At 38.7% G+C, this 22792-nt stretch overlaps 1 protein-coding gene across 2 annotated transcripts in view; it reads right to left on the reverse strand.

Annotated features, from left to right (window-relative positions):
• Nucleotides 1–22792, reverse strand: part of LOC122553709 (uncharacterized) — a 161105-nt gene that overhangs the window by 101415 nt on the left and 36898 nt on the right. For both annotated transcript variants that reach the window (XM_087980907.1, XM_087980858.1), the window contains exons 7-9: nt 10324–10367; nt 4652–4729; nt 1677–1873 (exon numbers count right to left, since the gene is read on the reverse strand). In XM_087980907.1, coding sequence (XP_087837033.1) covers nt 1677–1873; nt 4652–4729; nt 10324–10367 — 319 coding nt within the window. The remainder of the gene's footprint in view (nt 1–1676; nt 1874–4651; nt 4730–10323; nt 10368–22792) is intronic.

Raw genomic sequence — 22792 nt, forward strand, 5'->3', positions numbered from 1 at the left:
GAAGTTGGGATTGGGGTTTGAGTAGGGGTCGGCAATTGGGTGGGGTTGAGAGATCCAGAGTGTGGCAGCAGAAAGATACCTCATTGAGGAACAGTTAGCAACTGGGCTATCAGTGAAGGAACAGGGGTTAAAAGTGAAGAGGTCAAAAAGTTGAGAGCTGAGAGAATCTCCTGCTGGGAGCCCTGTATCTACACATTGACAGAGAAGTGTTTACATTGGAAATTCTCATTATGTTTACATAACTCCAATTATAAATTAAATGTTGATATATAAAGTTATATGAAAATGGTCACAACAGGAAGGTGGGCTGTTAAGTGCTCACATTCAGAAGATTCTTAATAACATATTGATAATATTTCAAATTTGCTCAAATTAAGCTTCCACTGAGAAGGAATCAACAACTCCCAAAGAAACAAAGAAAATTAGGTAAATGGGAAAAGAATTTTGAGCTAGAATTTCCATCCATTCATGGGCACTTGGAGCACAAATCTAGACCAAAACCCATGTTGTACATTTTCAAAAGTCCTGGCAAGCAAAACCCTTTTGCTAGAGCCTGGTAAATAGATCAAGTGGCACTCCTTTTCCGAAGGGACTACTTTTCAATGGTGGCAACCTATCGACCTCACTGTACCTTCTGGCCAATAGTACTGTACTGTACTGTACTTTGACACTTTTTCTTAAAAAAACTTAACAGGGGAAAGTTTTCTAAACTGTTTGGCAGAATTATTCCAATAAAAGTAGTGACATATAAAGTAAAATCTCTCAAAAAAGCACTCAAATACAAACAATTGAATTTAACTTTAAATTTGTTTTCCATTTGTAACCTCACTAAATCACACTGGCATAGGTTGGTTGGGCTGAATGGTCTGTTTCATCCTATGTACATAATATCACCAATCATCAGGATTAGTGGTCAAACTGTTCCTGCAATTACATTCACAGAAGGAAAGCCAGCCACTAAAAAGTGGCTTCTATCCTGTAAGAGAAGTGACAAGAGAAGTGGACAAGAGAAGTTCAGTTCCTCCTGTCAAAACAATGATAAGGCTAAAGTGTTCCCTGTTATTTATGTGTATGCCATAACGCAGTTCCAGGTAAGGGTAAGTGCAAAACTCTACATTCTTTAGTCCAAAGTACATAGTTTTATTGTTAGTTTGGTGAAATGGTATGTTGTCTGTGGGTGGCATGGCGGCATAGTGGTTAGCACTGCTGCCTCACAGTGCCGGAGAACCAGGTTCAATTCCTGCCTCAGGCAACTGTGTGGAGTTTGCACATTCTCCCTGTGTCTGCATCCAAAACATATATTGAATATCACATGGTAGATATTAACTATACCATTCACAGAAGGTTAAGGCAATATATTTTGTTCCAAGAATGCTTTTTTAATTATGATGATTAAAAAATATTAAAATTAACTTTTTCATGTCTTTCGAGTCGATCGCTACTGGAGCTTTTGTGCTGTGGAGTTTTGCCCAAAGGAAATAAATTTGCAAATGCCAAAACTCATCTCAACATATGTATGTTAAAATTTGAAATTCGCTCTTTTTCCACGTTTTCGTGATACGGAGGTCTTTTATGCACAAGTTACAATTTTAAATGAATATTCGTAGACTGCAATAATATCAATTTAAAATATAGTTAGCTCTATGTACATGAAAGTGGTGATAGAAATTGCACACCTGGCACTTCAGACAGGGTGACCTGGGAGAAATCACAGATGACATCAGGTAATTGGTAACGTCGGGGGTCACCTATTTCATAGACGAGCTGTTCAGCAACAGTACCAAATGAAACCAATCCTCCTGTTTTAGGTGGTTTAGAAAGGACAAAACTTCCATCAGAGGAACACTCAACCACTGGAAAACCAATGTTATCCCTAGACAATGGATGAGATGTAGAGTTAAACAGAGTGGCAGTTTTTATTCAAGTTAAGAAAGCAATATAAGCGCATTAAAAAAACTAAAATGTAAAAAAACTAACATATTCAAAGGCTGAACAAATTGTACAATTCAAAGAGGAACTCCATACACTGCTTACCAGGATATTAGATGAGAACAGATTTTTTTAAAATTACCAGATCCTGATGAGCATGATGGTTTCAATGCTGTTCCCTCATATTCTGAACATTTATGCTTCGTTACTATTCTGATTATGATATATAATACTCCTTAGTTACTTTTTGGCTTTCCTTTCAAACAGAAGCTCCAGAAGCAGTGCAACTTTTTGGTGCCTCAGAAATGGTCATCCTTCAAGTTTGAACTCAGGCATTAAGTCTTCGATATCTGGCATCAAAAATTGCCCTGTTCATGCTCTCAAGTGATAGCCATGCAGGTGTATTTTTGTAACAATGTGAGCAATTAAACAACTTCCTTGCTACTTCCTTTCCTGAAAGCAGCTTAATTCTATTAATCTTCTGCTACAACTTCAGCAGCAGATTGTCAGACCAGCCATGAAAAGGCAACTTTTAATAGCCTATGCCTGTTCTCAAGGAGGTATACCGATCTCTCAATAGAACAATGCGTTTGGGATTTCCAGGCACTGGAATCCAGGGTGGGATTGTCTTGATCTATGCAGTTCAACATAGCATCTGATATTTAACATATGTCGACCCTCTATTCCTCAAAATTTCTGTTTCAAGTACCTAGAATTTCCAGAGCCTGGAATATTACTGGGTTTTCACAATTTTTTGAGACTACCAGAGACAATAAACTCTTGCGTTGTTTTGGATGGATCAGGAAAGGATAAGCATTGACATCACCAACACAACTGTTCATCACAAATGGTTAGATTTCTCTTATAATTTCTAGTTCATTATGTAATGTAGGATACATCAAACATTAAAAATCAGGAAAACAAAAGATATGGAAGGTGGTCAGAAATAACCATAACTAAAAAGATAGTCATAAAAATGACATTCTTACATGTATAATAGCAAAGTCTTATTTAAAACCAAATTAGGGAGTCTCACGTTTGTTAAGTAAATCTGAGAAGATACAAGTTTTAAAAAGAGTTTTGAATTCCAGTGACTTACAGAAAATATCTCATAAGATTTCAAATTTTGAGACTTATAATCAAACTAAAAGCAACATTGACAAAATGCTATTTTTATCGGCAATTTATACTTAAAACTTCAGGAAAGTTTCCCCGTTCTACTTTTAAAATGACCAGACTTCCTTCACCATGGTTAAATTTCATCCCTTAAGCAGACACATAATTTTCCCAGAATCAGTCCAAAGCTATTTTCCATTTCCAATAGCCTTCTTCCCTTTCCTATGACTGACTTTCATGGGGTGAGTTACTCTGAGTCTTCCTCCTTTAACGCAAGCTAGACAAATCTTCCAAAATCATTTAAATCCTCACAAATCTGGTCTCTTCAGTCACAATGTGGGTTAATTTATACAATAAATAACAAAGACAGCATTTTGAGGCATGGGACTTGTTTTTTCTCTTTAATTCTTTCCTTCCTTTTCTCTGTTGCAGAGCACAGCTATCCTACAGGCTAATTGTTGTCCAGCTGTCAGCCAAAAAACATAATAGGTCTTTAAAGGGTCTGGAGATTGACACTGTATTGGGAGCAATGAATGGAGCTTCAAAAAAACTAATGGCTTTAACTTGGTGCAGACTTTCGATTTTTTAAAAATAGCTTTATTTTACACATCGCTTGGTCACTATAGGGTTTATACTTCTATACAGTGGATAGTGGGTGAATTGACATGCAGGTGTCTTACATGGTGTGGTGGTGAAGGGACGTAAGGGGCCATGTGGAGTGGGAGGAGGGACATACTGTGGCATGGGAAAGAAGAGAGTCATGCGTTGCTGTTTGGAAGAGTATACCTGAGCAAGGTCAAGAAGGGTCAAGAGTATTGTTTAATGATCATAGCCTGTCATAGGCAGGCGAGAAGGACCATGGGAAGTACTTGGGGGAATTTCTTTTAACGCATGAGCAGGGTACTATGCATCATCAGGGTACATGATCAACGATGATCATGTTGAATGGTGCAGCAGGCTCAAGGACTGAATGGCCTACTCCTGCTCCAGTTTTCTACGTTTCCATGAAGGACATGAATGGAATGGGAAGTATTTGTGGAGAGCATACATTAGCCAAGGTGAGCATGAGGAACCATGTGGGTTATGTTTTGGGGAGTATACTTTGGTACTGTGGATGTGTGGCAAATCCATACATGTTTTGAGGGGCATGTGTGTCTGTAGGTTTGAATCTCTTATATTTCTTTCCCCCCAGTAAAACAAGTTGGGCCCCCTTAAAAACCAAGCTTGTTGCTGGAATGAAGACAGAAAACATCATATGACCCCTCATTCCTCCATTTTACCCTGAATTAAAGAAACAGTTCCAAAACATAATAACCATATAAAACTTCAAATTTGTAATATATTTATATCATAAATTCCTTTTCAAGTTATTAAATAAGCCAAAAATACTCCAGTATACAATTACATATAAAAAGTAATTTCTATGAAGTTTACATTGGTTCATTTATACAATCTAAAAACAACAAGGTAACAGTCTAAAAGATATAAGTTGCTATGTTTTTAATCTAGGATTGGATGATGGTTATAAAGACATTAAGCATATATTTAAATCAAGAAAAGAGGGTCTGTTTTTTTTGGGAGGAAAACGTAAAGATCAGTTTAATACCAGTCAGGAACTCGGTGCCAATCAGTAAATATTCCACCTGTAGACTGGGCTCCACATTCTATCAGGTGACCTGCAAGACTAAACACAAAATTAAAAAGTATTATGTACTGTAAAGCTTAGAAACACACATATTTGTGAGGTAAACAAAATGAAAATCCAATGTTCACAGTTAAAACCCAGTTCAAAAATCCCTGTCATCTCTGCAAACGTGTTAAATCAAATCCTGAAGTAAAATTTGGAAACCTTCTCCCCCTGCTGACTGCAAGAAGTATTACAAAATTAATTTCAGCAATCTTAACGATCTCTAAAAATCAATGCAAAGTTAGTGTTGAATTACCACAATCTGACAGTCTATTTAAAGATGTCATTAAAGCAGGGCTGGTGTGGGCAATGAGAAAAATGGCATATAAGTTGGATGCTCCTCTGAGGCTGTCATTGTATAATCTAGATAATATTAATCTGGATTTAGACTGTACCTTTCATAAGATGTAATGCCAACATTACGGCATCTTTATTAAGGGGAGGCAAGGAGTGAGTGATGTTGGGCACAGATGCATCGTTATCTTCCATTTCCAATTTACAAGGCTGTGAGGTTATCGTCCTGGCCTGTTGTCAGACAGGAAGGTAAAGAACAAGGAGCTGCACCTCAGCCCCTTTCAGAACTGTGTTCAACAATAAAGTAAATTTGTGGGTGAGAGTCAACTTTTGGAGGGAGTAAGAGGGCAGCGTTCGAGGTTGGATGTGGTGTGGCTGGACGATTGGAGCAGCCAAGGAAAGGCAAGGAGGAGGGAGGGCAAAGATTTCCTGAGGAGGTCACGCCTGCGTTTCACGGCTCTCCATAGAGCACATTGTTAGTCACTCACATCTCTGTTTAGCTGACAGACATCCAGAGCCTCAGAGAACCTGTTCAATAACCAAAGTCCCAATTCCATTATGGAAGCCCACTGGCACAAAACTTGGCTAGATGGCTGATAAGGAAAAATAAAGCTCTGAATGACAATATCTCTGGATCAGTCAGTAGTTCAATGTGTAGACCTGTTGGGAAAAGTTAACAAAGCAAAGAAATTCATAATAAATGGCAGAGAGGTGTGCAGAAAAGAAAGACCTTGGCTTACACATCATAAATTCCTGAAAGACAGATAAGGCAGAGTAGGCTGTGGCTGTTTTCCCTGGAGTGCTGGAGGCTGAGGGGTGACCTTACAGATAGGGTAAATACACAAGGTGTTTTCCCTGGAGTGGGGGAGTCCACGAACTAGAGGGCATAAGTTGAGGGTGAGGGGAAAGAATTAGAAGGGACCTCAGGGGAACTTTTTCACACAGAGGGTGGTGCATGTATGGAATGAGCTGCCAAAAGAAGTGGTGGAAGCTGGTACAATTACAAAATTTAAAAGGCATCTGCATGGGTATATGAATAGGAAGGTTAACAGGTATATGGGCCAAGTGCTGGCAAATGACGCGAGATACATTTAGGATATCTGGTCGACATGAACAAGTTAGACCAAAGGGTCTGTTTCTGTGCTGTATATCTCTATGATTCTAATAATATAAAAAAAATGCTATGCAGACTGGCAGGTTGTGGTTGGCTGTGCTACATGCTCAGATAATTGATGTAAGTCTGTAACATGAACAGGTTCTAGCTCCACATGCTCAGTGTCAGGAGATTATACACAAATATTGTCTCAGATCTTAGAGTATAATGTTTCCTTTCTCTGGTCTGAAAGTGTTTGTGAGCACAAAGACAGGTATAAAACCCATTTTCATCATGCGTGTCTTCTAAAGGAATCCTAAGTTTGATCAGAGAAAGGCCCAACAGATGCAAGCAATCCAAGTGGAGTTGATGTGCACCTCCTAAAGGTTTGAGATTGTAAGACATGATGTCATGCTCCACATTACAACAAGTGATTCTACTAGAGCACTGACAAGAACATTTCATACTATGTTGAAATTAGTTTAGATCATGGGAGTTTTAGCCAGTCTGATTGACTCATGACTCCAGTCCAAAATTGTGTGGTTGACACTCAAGTTGCATTGAAGTGGTCCAGCAAACCATTCAAATGGGACTAATATTTGGAAAACAGGGATCAGCTGGGATCAGTGTCCTGATGAACCCTATAATTAGGGCTGGAGATAGGGCTTTAAACAAAATGGGGAGAGAAAGTGTTCATATGAAGGGAGATTTAGAAAACTAAAGAGAAATATCAAGTTAATAGTAATATTAGTAACATGGAAGAACTCCTCACAAATGTAACATCTCTCTCACTCTCTTTGGAAATGGTATGTCTGGTTCTGAAAATGTGATCAGCCCTGAGAGGAAACTGACTGTGAACTGTGATCATTTGAGATATAGCAATCTATTTTATATCTCTACATCCAGGAGAACAACTGAAACAGCCCAATCGCAAACCTTACCAGAGCTCTAACATCAACAGTGCAATGTACAATTCCCTGATCTTGTACACATAGTTTGCTTTTCAATTCCCTCAGCCTATATCCTGTGTGGTTTGCTTGCATGCAAATGATTATGTGTGTTGGAATTCAGAATAGGTTTTCCTCTTTTGAACAAATTTTATACTTTGCTTCAGTGAGTTTCCAATAACTCCTTAGTGTTGATTAACCAAATGAGGGCTGTCTGGCTTGCTTCTTCATAACTTTAATCCATATTCAATCATATATTGAAGGGGAAAATAATCACATTTGTTTAACAAAAGGAAATTAAGGTAGAGAGTTGGAAAGGTATAGGGAAGGAATTCCAGAGTTTAAGGCCTAGACAACTGAAAGCATAGTCACAATGGTAGAACAACTAAAATTGTACCAAAGCAATTAAAATCATACCAAACCTGGGTTTGAAGAAAAGAAAACTTATTTACTGCTCCAGACTTGATCATGACAGGTCTTACAATGCAAACTAAATACTGTTTAATAGTTACATTAACTTTCAAATTATTCGTTTGTAAGAAAAACAATATTGCTGAAAAGAGAGTTGTCAAAGCTTGTCTTGCACTCATCAGGACAAATGCAAGAATGCCAAATTTCAAAAGATCACATCAATTTACAGTCCAGAAGAAAAGAGTGATGATTGGTTGATACGTCTATCCTAATTAACTAAGAATTTGTAATAAAGAAAGCAGTAGGGAACTAAAAGTAATCCAAACTTCCAAGTATTTCAAAAAAGATGCAAGGCTTGATTAATTCCTTGTTTACAGAAAATGGTTCCAGCACATGAATGTATCCTATCCTGCTGCCTATTAATAAGCAACATTCCATCTTTGACTGATTATCTGAATTAGTTGTTGGTTAGTTTGCTTGTTTATTGCAATAAAAGTCTTATACAATCTTTATTAGGACTCTAACGTAACTTAAAACCCTCAACTAGCTTCCTAAATATATCTCACACAGTGTCTTTCTTAGCTTCTATTTTTGCTTCTATTGATGCTCTATAATGGACAAACAACTTATGGGAGGTTTTTTGTAGCTTTTATATGATGATATTGTATTCAAAGAAATGTTGGGTGAATGTACAATAAGCAGCCAATCTAATATTTCCTGCTTTCAGTTATTGCTGAAAGTTGAAAATTATACCTATTTGTTCTTGAAATAAAGGGTTATGCTCATAGTATCTGCTAATCTACGGGGTCAATCTCCACCAGGTCATCAAGATTCTGATCAAAGGGGCAGGCAGTACCACACAAGGAACACAGGAAACCTTTTGTTGGGTTGTTCCCATTTGCAGTTTAATGGCTATTTTCAACAAGTTATAAGGAACATTCAACAGAGACATTCATCTACATTACTGGCAAGGAAATATGTGCATTCAGAATAAGAAATCTCATCCTAAATTAGAGTAATAATGGGAGGGTAAAACCAAGGTATGCGGTGGAAAAATGAGCAAATCACACTCAGAAAGACAGGTGACTACGATAATTTAATTCTTGACAAATGTTCTGTTTCATTTTTTAAAAAACCTGCAAAGCATATTTAACAGTATCCTTTCTTGAAAAGGTACTAAGGGAGAAAACCTTTAACCAAGTGTAATTCATTCAGGTTTCTGATGACAATACTATAGAATGGATTAATCTCAAAACAGGAAGTGTAATATACTTTCAGCACCAAATTCATTCAGCATTGCAAAGACTTTGATCATGTTGCACCACCACTCAGACTACCTATTTCAACCTCTGCAATACTGCCCAGCATTGCCTGTCTCAGCTCATCAACTGCTGAAACCTCATTTTTTATTATGTCACCTCTAAACTCGGACTATCCCAACACATTTCTGGCTGACCCCTTACATTCTACCCTCCATAAACTTGAAGTCATCCAAAACTCTGATGCCCATGATTTAACTTATAGCAAGTGCTATTCCCCTATCATTTCATTACTTGCAGACTTGCAATGGCTCTCAGTAAAGCTTAACAGATTAATTTTATAGTTATGCTTAAAATCTTTCCAAGGCTGGACCTCACCACATCTACCCCCTCACTTATTTCTGTAATCCTCTACAACTCTGCAATTTTTAGAGATATCTGCATGCCTCTAATTCTTGTGCATCCTCAATTTTATCCATTGGCTCCACCATTGGCAGTTATGCTTTCAGTTACCTAGGCTCTAAATTCCGGATTTCCCTCCTTATGACTTTCTGTCTCTTTACCTTACTTAACTCCTTTACAAATTCTCTCTTTGACCAATCAACTGCTGCAATATTTCCTTAAGCAGCTCAGTGTCATATTTTGTTCTATAATGTTTCTGTGAAGTACCTTGGCACACTTCATTATATTAATAGCTCCATAAAATTATATATTAAAATTGTTCATGTCCTAGTTGTTAACTGCAATAATTTTAGTCCATGGAAAATAATGGAACATGAGCACTAGCTACAGGATCAAAATATACCTATTGCTACTTCCATCAACACTAAGCTACAAATCAAGTGTTTAAGTTTTAATGACCAATTTTAATGCCATTATCCAACCTAGCTAGACAATTTAAAGTTACAAATATAATTATGTTCAATTCCCACCTGCTCCAGAGGTGTATAATAAGATCTCTGAACAAGGTGATTCAAAAAATACATTAATTTTAAAAATTTTAGAAGTATAATGATCTATTATCCAATTGTATGGAACTACAGAGATTAGACATTAAGTGATATAACTAAGTGACACCAGATTAGTATCAAGGTAAGCTCTTTCATGAAACGAGGCAGTATATTATTCAAAGAAGATTCCTCCTTGTTGTATCAAATGTGTGTTTTATACAGGCTGGTTAACTTTATGGCATCTGTAAATCAATGACAATACCACTGAAGTTTGGAGATGCACAGTACCATGACAATACTGCTGGGGTATGTGCAGGCTGATTAAACAGTAATTAAAGAATAAAAGACTAGTGATAAATCAGTTGTTCTCTTCAAATATGCATAATATTTTAAACTGCATCTGAGAGAGATCAATAGTGTTCTTACTATATCATGTGATCAATTTCAAATATTTTAACATGCAAGTTATTTTTAAGTAAAATGAACAAAATGAAAACATTTTTAACAGGAGTAATTTCCCAAGCGAGCACCTTTCAAACAACATGATGGCGGTAATAATGTCTCTAAGAAAAGATAATTTTTAAAATGAAAACATGTAATCCCAAAACAGAAAGACAAAACACAGAAAAAGCTTTACCTTCCAGCAGCCAACAGATCAAACTCATCTTGCTTCCAGCCAAACTGCAATAAAACATAAACTCAGGATATTACCAAAATTCCAGAAACAAAATTAAAAGTGAAAATACAATACACAGGAATGAAGGAAAACTTGTTGATCCAGTAATACAAGTTGCAAAAACAAAATACTGCACAATTAGTGATATATTGTCTCAAGGTAACAACTTACAACTGTTTTGAGAATGGATAATGGATGAGTACAAACATGTAAATCTACAGCTAAACATGCTCTAATCAGCAATTGGCTCCAACTCTTGATAAGATAACAAAACTTTTGTAACTGTAATCATGTATTCCACTTCTGAGCAACCAAACAAGATATTATGGAGATGAGTAATGTGTACATGATGTAAAGGTACTGGTGTTGGATTGGGGTGGACAAAGTCAGAAGTCACACAACATCAGGCTGTGTTCCAACGGGTTTATTTGAAATCACAAGTTTTTGGATAGCTGCTCCTTCATCAGGTGAAGGGGCCAGGTGAACTTCACTAGACGAAGGGGCAGCACTCTGAAAGCTTGTGATTTCAAATCAGCCTGTTGGACTATAACCTGGTATCAGGTAACAAATAGCTTTTAAAAAACTGTCGAAATTTATTTTAATTTATTTGACACAAAACTTAAGTACATAAAATCTGAAATTTAAAAACATGAAGATAAAGGACTGATTTGTCATTGTCTCCATGGGAAGCTTTGTGTTGTGACTTGAACTGAAGCTGGCACCCTTTCTATATTAGGCAGAAACGCACCAAGTGATGCTTTTACCACTGAGTCACTGAGGAGCTAGAAAGGCAAGCCTAATATTAATTATAGAAAAATGTAATAGGACTTCATTTGGAAATGTCTCAATAAAGTACATTATGTTTCAGAAATGAAGTGTAAATTAAAACAATAAACATAAATGGATGTATAGTTTCTCCAAGAAACGTGGAAGGCAAAAGACAGGGCACTTAAGTCTCCTGAGTAAAAATTTCCATCCTAGAACTACAGCTGAGAAACTTTAAACCCAACTGATCTCAAGAATGCAATTTGAATTTCTGCTTATATTTAGAATTCAATGCATTTGGCAAAAAAAAATCATCCAATATGCAAGGAAGGACCAAGGGATCAAATTCAGTTCAGGACTACAGCAATAAAACCAATCTGTCGAACTCGTCATTTCAATGCTTAAGAACTCAATAAAATCTGATGTGCATTGTGATCAACACGATCTAGTTGGTTATATTGAACAGAAGTTGTTTATAGCTGAATGTCAGAACAATTTTGATTCTGCATCATCTTTATTGTCCCAACAAATGCTTTCTATCATCCACATCGTGTCACATAACAAACTTGTGAGGAAAGTTATACATCATGGGATAAATGGAATAGTAGCAAAGTGTACTTAAATTTGTTATGGCATAGGAAACAGAGTAATGGTTATTGGGTGTTTGGGCCAAAGAAGTTTTGTAGTAGTCGTCCCCAAAGGGATAGTATTGGAACTCTTGTTCCTCCAGGAAACAATTTCAAAACTTTGGAGAATTGTAAACTGGAGGAAGACAATGTAGAATTTCAGAAGTTTATTGACACATTCGTGGAATAGGCAGAGAGGTGGTAGTTGAAGATCAGCAGAAAAAAGTGAGATGATGCACTTCTGTATAAAGAACATGGAGAGACGATTTAAAATAAAAACCATATTCCAAAGGGTGTGCAGGAGCAGAGAAACCTCAGACAGGTTCAGCTGTGAGTAAAGCATAGGGGATTCCAGGCTAATTAATATGGTCATAAAGTACAAAAGCAGGGAGTTAATGGTGAACTTACATTAAGACATTGGTTACCTGGGGCATTGTGCACAGTTCTGGGAGCCACACTACAGAATGGATGTGAATGCTTTGGAGAATGTGCAGGAGGTATACAAGAATGGTTCTAGTGATGAGACATTTCACTTATGAGGAACGATTGGTGAAATTGGGACTATGGCTAATCCACGTAACCTGCACATCTTTGGGCTGTGAGCAGAAACCAGAGCACCCAGAGGAAACCCACACAGAACAGGGAGAACATGAAAACTCCAACTTGGCTGACTGACTAAGGCTGGTTCCTGGCACAGTGAGGCAGCAGTGCTAACCACTGAACCACCATGCTGCCCCAGCTTTAATATATTAGTTCTATTTAGTTTCCAGCTTTGACTTCCTTGGAATCATATCTCCACAATGGCACTAAGAGCATATCCACGAACCTCATTTGTGCCATTAATTTTGTTTAGAATACTGTGGACTTTTAAGCAAAAAGTCATTAATTTGGTCTTTTATTATTTTCACCTCTTTGACCCTATTTGCTGTGTTTTTTGTACGCTCAGTGCCTTCCTGTCTCACTCTGGGTATCATTATCAGAACAGTTGCCCTGTAATGCTGCCATATCCTTTTGCTTTGTAAGCCACTGGGTTCCCCCTCCTGGCCTGTCCCCCATTTTAATTAGCTTAAAGGTTCTCCCTCCGTCTTATCTGCTCCCAGGAGGACCAGTTCCACCATAGAACACACCAGATGGCCTCCTTCTTTAGAGACCGCAATGTCCCTTCCCACGTGGTTAAAGATGCCCTCCAACGCATCTCGTCCACATCCCGCACCTCCGCCCTCAGACCCAACCCCTCCAACCGCAACAAGGACAGAACGGCCCTGGTGCTCACCTTCCACCCTACCAACCTTCGCATAAACCAAATCATCCGCCGACATTTCCGCCACCTCCAAACAGACTCCACCACCAGGGATATATTTCCCTCCCCACCCCATCCGCCTTCCGCAAAGACCGTTCCCTCTGTGACTACCTGGTCAGGTCCACGCCCCCCTACGACCCATCCTGGCACTTTCCCCTGCCACCGCAGGAACTGTAAAACCTGTGCCCACACCTCCTCCCTCACCTCCATCCAAGGCCCTAAAGGAGCCTTCCACATCCATCAAAGTTTTACCTGCAAATCCACTAATATCATTTATTGTATCCGTTGCTCCCGATGCGGTCTCCTCTACATTGGGGAGACTGGGCGCCTCCTAGCAGAGCGCTTTAGGGAACATCTCCGAGACACCCACACCAATCAACCAAACCGCCCCGTGGCCCAACATTGCAACTCCCCCTCCCACTCTGCCGAGGATATGGAGGTGCTGGGCCTCCTCCACCGCCGCTCCCTCACCACCAGACGCATGGAAGAAGAACGCCTCATCTTTCGCCTCGGAACACTTCAACCCCAGGGCATCAATGTGGACTTCAACAGCTTCCTCATTTCCCCTTCCCCCACCTCATCCTAGTTTCTAACCTCCAGCTCAACACTGTTCCCTTGACTTGTCTGGACTTGTCCGATCCTGCCCAGCTCCTTTTCCACCTATCCACTCCACCCTCTCCTCCCTGACCTATCACCTTCATCTCCTCCCCCACTGACCTATTGTACTCTATGCTACTCTATCCCCACCCCCACCCTCCTCTAGCTTATCTCTCCACGCTTCAGGCTATCTGCCTTTATTCCTGATGAAGGGCTTTTGCCCGAAACGTCGATTTTGCCTGTCCTCGGATGCTGCCTGAATTGCTGTGCTCTTCCAGCACCACTGATCCAGAATCTGGTTTCCAGCATTTGCAGTCATTGTTTTTACCTCGTTAAAGGTTCTCTACAGCCTAGTTATTGGATTCGCCAGGGCACTAGTCCCAGCATAGTTCAAGTGAAGCTCATCCATTTGGAACTGTTCCCTTCGATCCTAGTGCTAGTGTTAGTGCTGCATGAACTGAAACTCATTCCTACTACACCAAACTTTAAGCAACACATTTAACTCCTAGACTTCATTTACTCTGTACCAGTATGTTTGTGGATTAGATCGAAATCCTGAGATCATTATGTTGGAGGTTCTCCTTTGAGTTTAGCTCCTAACTGTTCAAAATCTTTCAGTAGGATCTTCTTTTCAGTCTTATCAAAGTTGTTACTACCAATAAGAATGACAACAACTGGATCCCTTCTCTCCCATTCCAAGTTTCCCTGAGAAAATGTCCTTAACCCTGACACAAGGAAGGCAACACAACCTTTAGAACACAACTTCCTATCTGCCCAGAGCTGTATCTACTCCCACTTTATACGTTTCCCTTACTACCACTGCTACGACATTCTAATTTTTTCCTGCACTTAAATGGTTCTCTGTGCTCCAGCACACCAAGGAGAGGAAAACCCTGCCCTATATATATAAATACAAGATCAATGAACCCCAAATATGTGGAAAAATGTAGGGACATTGCCACCTACAAAGCTTTTAAAACAGAGGCAACTGATGGAAAGATATCTGGTCAACGTGTGTGTAGAACAACCTTACAGCAAACCATAACATAAAGATGTAGAGCTTACATTTCAAACTCAATTCAATACATAAAATGGTCAAAGGTAGGAACTAAAAGCAAACAAGATGTGTCTGTTTTTGTAAACTGCAACTTAATGTTAAAAAAACTTTTTCTGTAACATGAAACTATGGTGTTCCAGCAGCAGGTACAGAATTGTATGCAGGGGATTTCTACATTTAGGCCTCCGATTCTATAAGTGTTTTATCGAACAGGCTAAACAACAATAAAATCACTCTTTTGGTTCTCTATTGGGAAGATCTTCAAATTTCCTCCATAAAAGATTCAAAATAGGTTTCTTCACTTTGTAACCTTGAAAGCTCAACCTTCAGAAATCAGAGCAATGTTTAAATTTCATTGTCTCTTCTCGACTATTAAATTAAACACAAAATATTGAAAGAAACCAGTACTAGGGTTCTAAAAGATTAAAGGCATCAGGTTACGCCCGAGAGGTCTTGCGTTCTCAACCGCCCTAAAGAATCAGAGCATGTCAAAGTGAGATTCTGCAGAATATTCCTCTCAGTTAGTTGTCCAGAAATGTGAAAAATACCAGGAAGCTGGTATTACAGATTTGATGCAAATAGACAATCAATGAAGAACATTAGTTGAGACTTTTTAGCATTATGTTTACAACTTTTTGGAAAGTTTCCCCATGTCTTGTGAATGCTGATCAATTTTAAGCACAAAGTTAAAGCACACCACAAAAACTGGTCCTTCATTAAAATTCTCACGTGGTTGATGGCTCTTAGAATCAGAATATGAAAAATGCTTCAGACAGTAAATCTAAACAAGTGCTGGCATAATTTATTTCCAGAAATCTCAGTTACAGTAGATGGCAATTAGTAACCAATGATCAGAAAAAGGACAGAACAGTAATTAAGTATACTATTATGAAAGCCACACATTCTGTTCATTTCTTGGCACAAGTCAAATAGATTGTCAGCAGGAAGCAATACTGGTGTTTATAGCTGATGCCCCAAAGCTCCAGCTTCCTTGAAGTCTCCTATTCCTTTGATCTGTTGCTCTATCCCGAATGCCAAAGCTTCCTGTATGGGCTGAGTGAAAGCATAGATTCAACTTCTTTCTTTCCTACAATCTCTGTTTTTGATTGCATTTCACTGGCAAGATTTGTATGCTGTCAACAATCTCTACTGGTCCAAATTACACGTTTCAGCTGCCTATAAATTAAGGGAAATGTTCCCTGGATTTATGCAGGTTACACTAACCGATAGAACGAGAGCCAGACTAGGAATTGAGACTGCTTCAGTTGTTATAAAAGGTTAAAAAGGAAAGTTTGTGGAGGAAAGGAGCAAATCCAGAACAAGATGAACATAGAACCATATTGATCTTTGTGCAAGTAAATGTCAGCCCACTAATCAAAACCAACACTCAAAGAAAAAAACTTACATTTATAAGACCATAAGACCATAGGACATAGGAGTGGAAGTAAGGCCATTCGGCCCATCGAGTCCACTCCGCCATTCAATCATGGCTGATGGGCATTTCAACTCCACTTACCCGCATTCTCCCCGTAGCCCTTATATCATGCATTTCACAGTTCAAGATGTCTCAAAGCACTTTACAACTAATTAAATATGTTTTGAACTGTTGTAATGTTGGAAACACAGCAGTCAATTTTGCACAGCAAGGTCCTAGAACACCAATTTGATAATGACCAGATATCCTTTTTAATAAACTTTTACCTAAGGTTAGGGGATAAATATTGGCCAAGACCAACCTGCCAAGTAACGGCAGGGAGGTTATGCTGGAACTCAATAAAACACTAGTTATTCTCAGCTACAGAATTGTGTGAAGTTCTGTTTACCACATTATTTATAGAAAGAATGTAATGACACTGGCAAGAATACAGAAGATATTTATAAGAATAATGTAAAGATTGGAAAATTTTAAGCCATGAAATAAGATTGGACACTTTGTTGTTTACCGTGGAATAGAGGAAGCAGAGGTAAGATTTAATTGAGCTGTAGAAAAGTATGAGAAGCCTGAGCAGACAGGATAGTAAGGACCTACTTCTCTCAGCAAAAAAGTTAATAACTAGGGCACAAACATTTTAATGTAATCATTTTGAGGAGTTTTGTTTTATCAGGTTGGTGCAGGCCTGGGAATCACTACCTGAGAGGGAAGTAGAGGCAGAACTGTCCATTGCATTTTGTAGTAACAGCATCAAATTGAAAGAATAAGCATATACTTTTGCAAAGTACTAGGCCAGATGATTGGGCAGCAACAAAAAAATGCTTAAACAAAAAGGAGTATGAGAGAAAGCTAGTTGAAACTATAAAAACAGACAGAATGAGCTTCCACTGGCATTTAAAGAGGAAAAAAATAAATAAGCTGGTCCTCTAGAGACTAAGAATACGGAACAAATCATAGCAAATAAGAAAAGGGCAGATGATTTAAACAGATATTTTGTGTCATTGATGTAGATACAGATAGCATCCCAGAAATGAATAATTCCAAATCAGGAGGTGAAAGGGAGGGAGAAACTTTAAACAAATATAATCCCAGGAAAAGGTAATTGAGAAAATTATTATACTCAAAAACTAACAAGTCCCAGGCCCAGGTAGATTTCAACTTAAGTTCTTAAAAGAACTGCTGCTAAGATAGTAGATGCATTGGTTTTAATTTTGTAAAATTCCCTGGGAAGTTTCCATCCAATTGGGAAATAGCAAATGTGATTCCTCTATTCATGAAAGGAAAGAGCAAGAAAAAAGGAAACTACAAGTCTGGCATCCTAATGGTTAACAGAGGCAATCAACGAGTGCATTGATTAAAAGCATTCAAAGCAATGAAAACTACTGGTAGGCCAAAGGATTGGAACTTATTTTAGGAAGCAGCAAATGACTAAAAAACTAAGAAAAAAATAGAGAAAATTGATAATGAAAGTAATTTGGCAAGAAATATAAAATAAAGCAGCAAGAGCTTAGATGGGTACATAAAAAGAAAGCAGCTAAAGAATTATGGGAATCTTGGAGGATGCAGCTGAGAGGGGTCAAAGTATTTGACAAACTAATGGTACGAAAAGCTGACAAGTCATGAAGACCCAATGGCCTGCATCCAAGAGTTTTAAAGAATATAACCACAGAGTCAGTGAAGGAATGGGTCAAAATATTTTTAAAAGTTGCAGGATTCTAGGAGTGTTTGGATTGGGAGGATTGGGAAATTGCTAACCCCTATTCAAGAAGGGAGGGCAACAGAATGTAGGAAACTATTTCCAATAAGGAATCACATAAAAGATTATCAAACAAGATAAAAACTCATAGTATTAGGGTAACGTAAGAGCACAGACTGAGATTGGTTAACACAAAGAAATTAATTAGTACTTCTCAGGTTAGAAAGATATAAGTGGAGGGTCAGAAGAAATAATTCTTCAGCAACAAATACAACAAGTTCTATTAATGAAGGAGGAGGGGGCAAAATGTATTGTATCTAAATTTACTGATGATACAAAAATAGGTTGGAGAACATGTGAAGAGGCATAAGGATTCATCAAGGGGATATGGACAGGTTGAGTGAGTGGGCAAAATCTTGGCAGATGGAGTTTAATGTCGGAAAGTGAGAGGGCATGCACTTTCGTGGGGAGAACCAAAGGCAGCCTATTATTTAAGTGAAAAGAGACTAAAACGAGTGCCGTACAGAGGGATCTTGGTGTTCTTGTGCTTGAAACACAACATTGTAGCATGAAAGTGGAGCAAGCAATTGCAAAGGGAAATGCAACTTTTAGGCCTTTATTGCAAGAAGGTTGGAGTTAAAAAATAGGGAAGTCTGGGTACAGGGTGTTTGGAGTACTGTACACAGTTTTGCTCCCTGTATTTAAAGAAAGATTCCTGAAGGAGGGCTCATGCCCAAAACGTCGATTCTCCTGCTCCTTGGATGCTGCCTGACCTGCTGCGCTTTTCCTGCAACACATTTTCAGCCTCTTTAAAGAAAGATAAACTGGCATTATTAGCAGTTCAAAAAGACTCACTATGCTGATTCCTAGGATGAAGGAATTGACTTATCAAGGACAGCTAAACAGATTAGGGCCTCTATTTGTCAAAGTTTAGAGAAATGAAGAGTGACCTTATTGAAACACCCAAGATTCTAAGTGGGCTTAGGAGGATAGATGTTGAGAAGATTATTTAAAAGTGAGATGCAAAGAAATTTCTTCTTCCAGAGGCTAGTGAATAGCTGGAATTCCCCAGCCTGCAGAATTACTGGAAATATTTAGAGAAGGTAGATAGATTTTTGAAATAACAGGGAGTTGAGGGCTGAGGAGTTGGCACAGAACAGGAATTGAGGTAGATCAGCTACAATCTTATTGAAGATCAGGCCTACATAGACACGCGGAAACTAGGAGCAGGAGGAGGTCATTCAGTCCTTCAAGCCTGTTCTGCTATTCACTATGATCAGAAACCCTTGAATGTTAGTGGATAATTATTTATACTTGCGGGCTTACAACAGGTAGAATAAACATTGAAAGCCATTAATTTGTTTTCAGTTTAAATATCAAGAATTGACTTGCATTTGTAAACTTAGAGACTGACAATTTTTCAAGTAGTTTGTAAGAGAATTGACTGGAGTTAGAAACATCTATATTCTGTCTTCTAGACAGGAGGTTATTTTTTCAAAGCAGATGAGGAAATAAGGTACTTCAAGAGAAAAGTTTAGTTTAGGCAAAATCCGGGTAGCAGTCTTTGGTGAGAATTCTGCAGATGATTCCTAGCTAAGAAAGTCTAAGCTCTGATTTTTGTATGAGTGGTCATGTAAGATGGCTACACATAATACAAAAATTGCAGAGAATCAGTTATGTCAAACTTAAAGATTTGATAATAATTACATGGGTAATTTCTCTGTATTTGGATTACTGTAAAGTGATGGTGTTAGGCAATAGATTGAAACCTTATTTTGTAGAAACATAGAAAAATAGCAGCAATAGGTCACTCAGCTGTGTGAGCCTGCTCTATCTTTCAATATCACCATGTCTGATCATCCAACTCAATACCCAGTTCCAGCTTTCTCCTCACGGCCTTTGATTTTTTTAGCAATAAGTACAATGTCCAACACCTTCTTGGAAACATTTAGTATTTTGACCGCAACTGCTTCCTGTTGCAGAGAATTCCATAGGCTTACCAGTTTCTGGGTAAAGAAATGTCTCCTCATCTCAATCCTTGAGATATCAGGACAAAGAGGTGGATAAAGTAGTTAAGGCGGCATATGTTACACACTTGCATTTGCGTAAAGATTTGGAGCTTGGGGCCGGTTGCCGTGGTTGTGAGTATGTTTGCCAAAGTGGGAAGTTGATTTACAGATGTTTTGTCCCCTGTCTAGGAGACATCTTCAGTGCTTTGGAGCCTCCTGTGAAGTGCTGCTATACTGTGTCTTCGGGAATTTATTTGGTTCCATTTCTGCTGCTTCCAGTTGCTGGTTCGATTGTTCGTTGTAGTGGCCGATAGATTGGGTCTAGGTCAAAGTGCTTGTTGATGGAGTCCGTGGATAAGTGCCACGCCTGTAGAAATTCTCTGGCTGTTCTCTATTTAGTTTGTTCAATGATCGTTGTATTGTCCCACATTTGTAATTATAGGCATTGAGTTTAAGAGCAGTGATGTTATGCTGGAACTGTTGCTGTTTAAGCCATAACGAGAGTATTGGAATTGCAGTTCTGGAATCCCGATAAAAGGCGGAATGCACAGGACAGGATGCTGAGGAAATTTACCAGGTTGTCTTCTGGGCTGGACAGTTTCAGTTATGAAGAGAAATTAACAATCTTGGGGTTGTTTTACTTTGAGTAAGTAATCGAGAGAGGACATGATTGAGATATTCAAAATTATGAGGGCAAAGACAGGGCAGAGGGTAAGAAACATTTCTTCTTGATGGAGGGATCAATGACTGGGGTGGGGGGCATAGATTTAAGATAAGGGGCTGGAGTTTTAGGGAATATATGAGGAAATCCTATTTTCACCCAAAGAGTCGTGGGAATCTGAAATACGGACTGCCTGTAAGGGAGGTAGAGGTAAAAATCCTTATAACATTTAAAAAGCATTTCAATATGCACTTGCAATGCCAAAGCATGCAAAGCAATGAACCACATGCTGGAAAATGGGCTTAGAATAGTTCGATGATTGTTTTTCCCCAGCATGGGTGCAATGGGCCAAAGGACCTTAACCTATGGTGTAGATCTCTATAACTCAACCTATGGCCTCTCCTGTATGCTTAGACTATAAACCCTAGTCTGGACTCCCTGATCAACAAGGACATCCTTTCTGCATATACCCTGCCTAACTTCCTCCAAAACCAGATCATCCTTCTTTAAATAGGGAGACCAAAACTGCACACACTACTCCAGGTGTGGGATCACCAAAGCCCTATATAACTGCAACGAGATACCGCAGCTCCTGCACTTGAATTCCTTTACTATGAAACCCAACATACCATTTGCCTTCTTTGCTGCCAACTGTACCTGCATGTTTACTTTCAGTGACTAGTGCACAAGGACACTCAGGTCACGATGTAACTCCCCTTTACCCAATCTATCATCATTCTGATAATAATTTGCTTTCCCATTTTTGCTACCAAAGTGGATAACTTCATAGTTATCCATGTTATACTTCATCTGCCATCTATTTACCCACTCACTCAGCTTCTCCAAATCCCACAGCAACATCTCCATTTCCTCCTCACAGTTCACTCTTACACCTTTGTGTCATTTGGAAAATTGGAGATATTTAGTTCCCTCATTCAAATCAATATATACAGTAGCAGCTGTGGTCCAAGGACTGATCTTTGAGGTACCCCACTAGTCACTGTTCCATTCAGCAAAGTAATCATGAATTCCTATTCTTCACTTCCTGTTTGCCAACCAGTTCTCAATCCATGCCCGTATATTATCCCAATCCCATGCACTTTAATTTTACATGTTAATCCCTTATGTCGGACATTATTGAAAGCTTTCTGAAAGTCCAAATGAACTATAGCCACACCCCTTCTCAACCGTGCTAGTTTTGCACTTAAAGAGATTCCGCAATTTCATGTGGCAATGTTTCAGTGAATGACTACGATGTTAGTTGAATAAAATTAACTATCAGACCAGAAATCATTTGGCATCTGGCTTGGTGGTCAGTACCGCAGCCTTACTGCACTAGGAACCCGGGTTTAATTCCAACCTGGGTGAATTGCCCGTAGTGTTAGGTAAGGGGTAATTGCCCGTAGTGTTAGGTAAGGGGTAAATGTAGGGGTATGGGTGGGTTGCGCTTCGGCAGGTCGGTGTGGACTTGTTGGGCCGAAGGGCCTGTTTCCACACTGTAAGTAATCTAATCTAATCTAATCAAATTACTGCGGATGCTGGAATCTGAAACCAAAAGAGAAAATGCTGGAAAATCTCAGCAGGTCTGGCAGCATCTGTAAGGAGAGAAAAGAGCTGATGTTTCAAGTCTAACTGACCCTTTGTCAAAGCTTTATCAAAATGCAGTCACTGCTGTAATGCAGGTAAATTTGCATATAGTAATGTCCTACAAACAACAAGGTGAAGACCAAACATCCTATTTTGTTTGTGATGTCAGTTAATGGATTAAATAAATTGCCAATATACTGGGGACAACTCCTCCGCTGTTTTCAAACAATGTCATGAGATGTTCTAGAGAGAAAAACTGCTTTGCTTTAATGTCTAGCTCAAAAGTTAGCAACCCTGACAGCTTATCACTTCCTCAACACTGCACAGAAGCAACAACATGAATCTTGTGCTTATGTCATTATTGTGGGGTTTGAATCTTTCTTAATCAGAGGTGATGTGGTATGGAAGTACATCATGAAACTGACCTAAAACATTCGACAGAAAGCATGGCTGAAGCTGGATGTTTATTTAGGTAGGAAATTTATTGGTTAAATTAATAATTTACCAGTTAATGATTAAATATTTAGTTATTAATTATTTGAATGAGCAAGCTTGATGGGCCAAAGTGTCTTTTTGCTGCATTGTATGACTCTATAAGAAAATTAAAATATCATTACTTTTCCTATGTTAGTGTGATTTTCTTATATCATAGTATGCTTCCCCTTCTCATTATATCAACCACTCATTTAACAGAAATACC

This window comes from Chiloscyllium plagiosum, unplaced genomic scaffold, assembly GCF_037043375.1.
Source record: "Chiloscyllium plagiosum isolate Xiang-an unplaced genomic scaffold, Cpla_swu_hap1 HiC_scaffold_1, whole genome shotgun sequence".
NCBI classification, from domain to species: Eukaryota; Metazoa; Chordata; class Chondrichthyes; order Orectolobiformes; family Hemiscylliidae; genus Chiloscyllium; species Chiloscyllium plagiosum.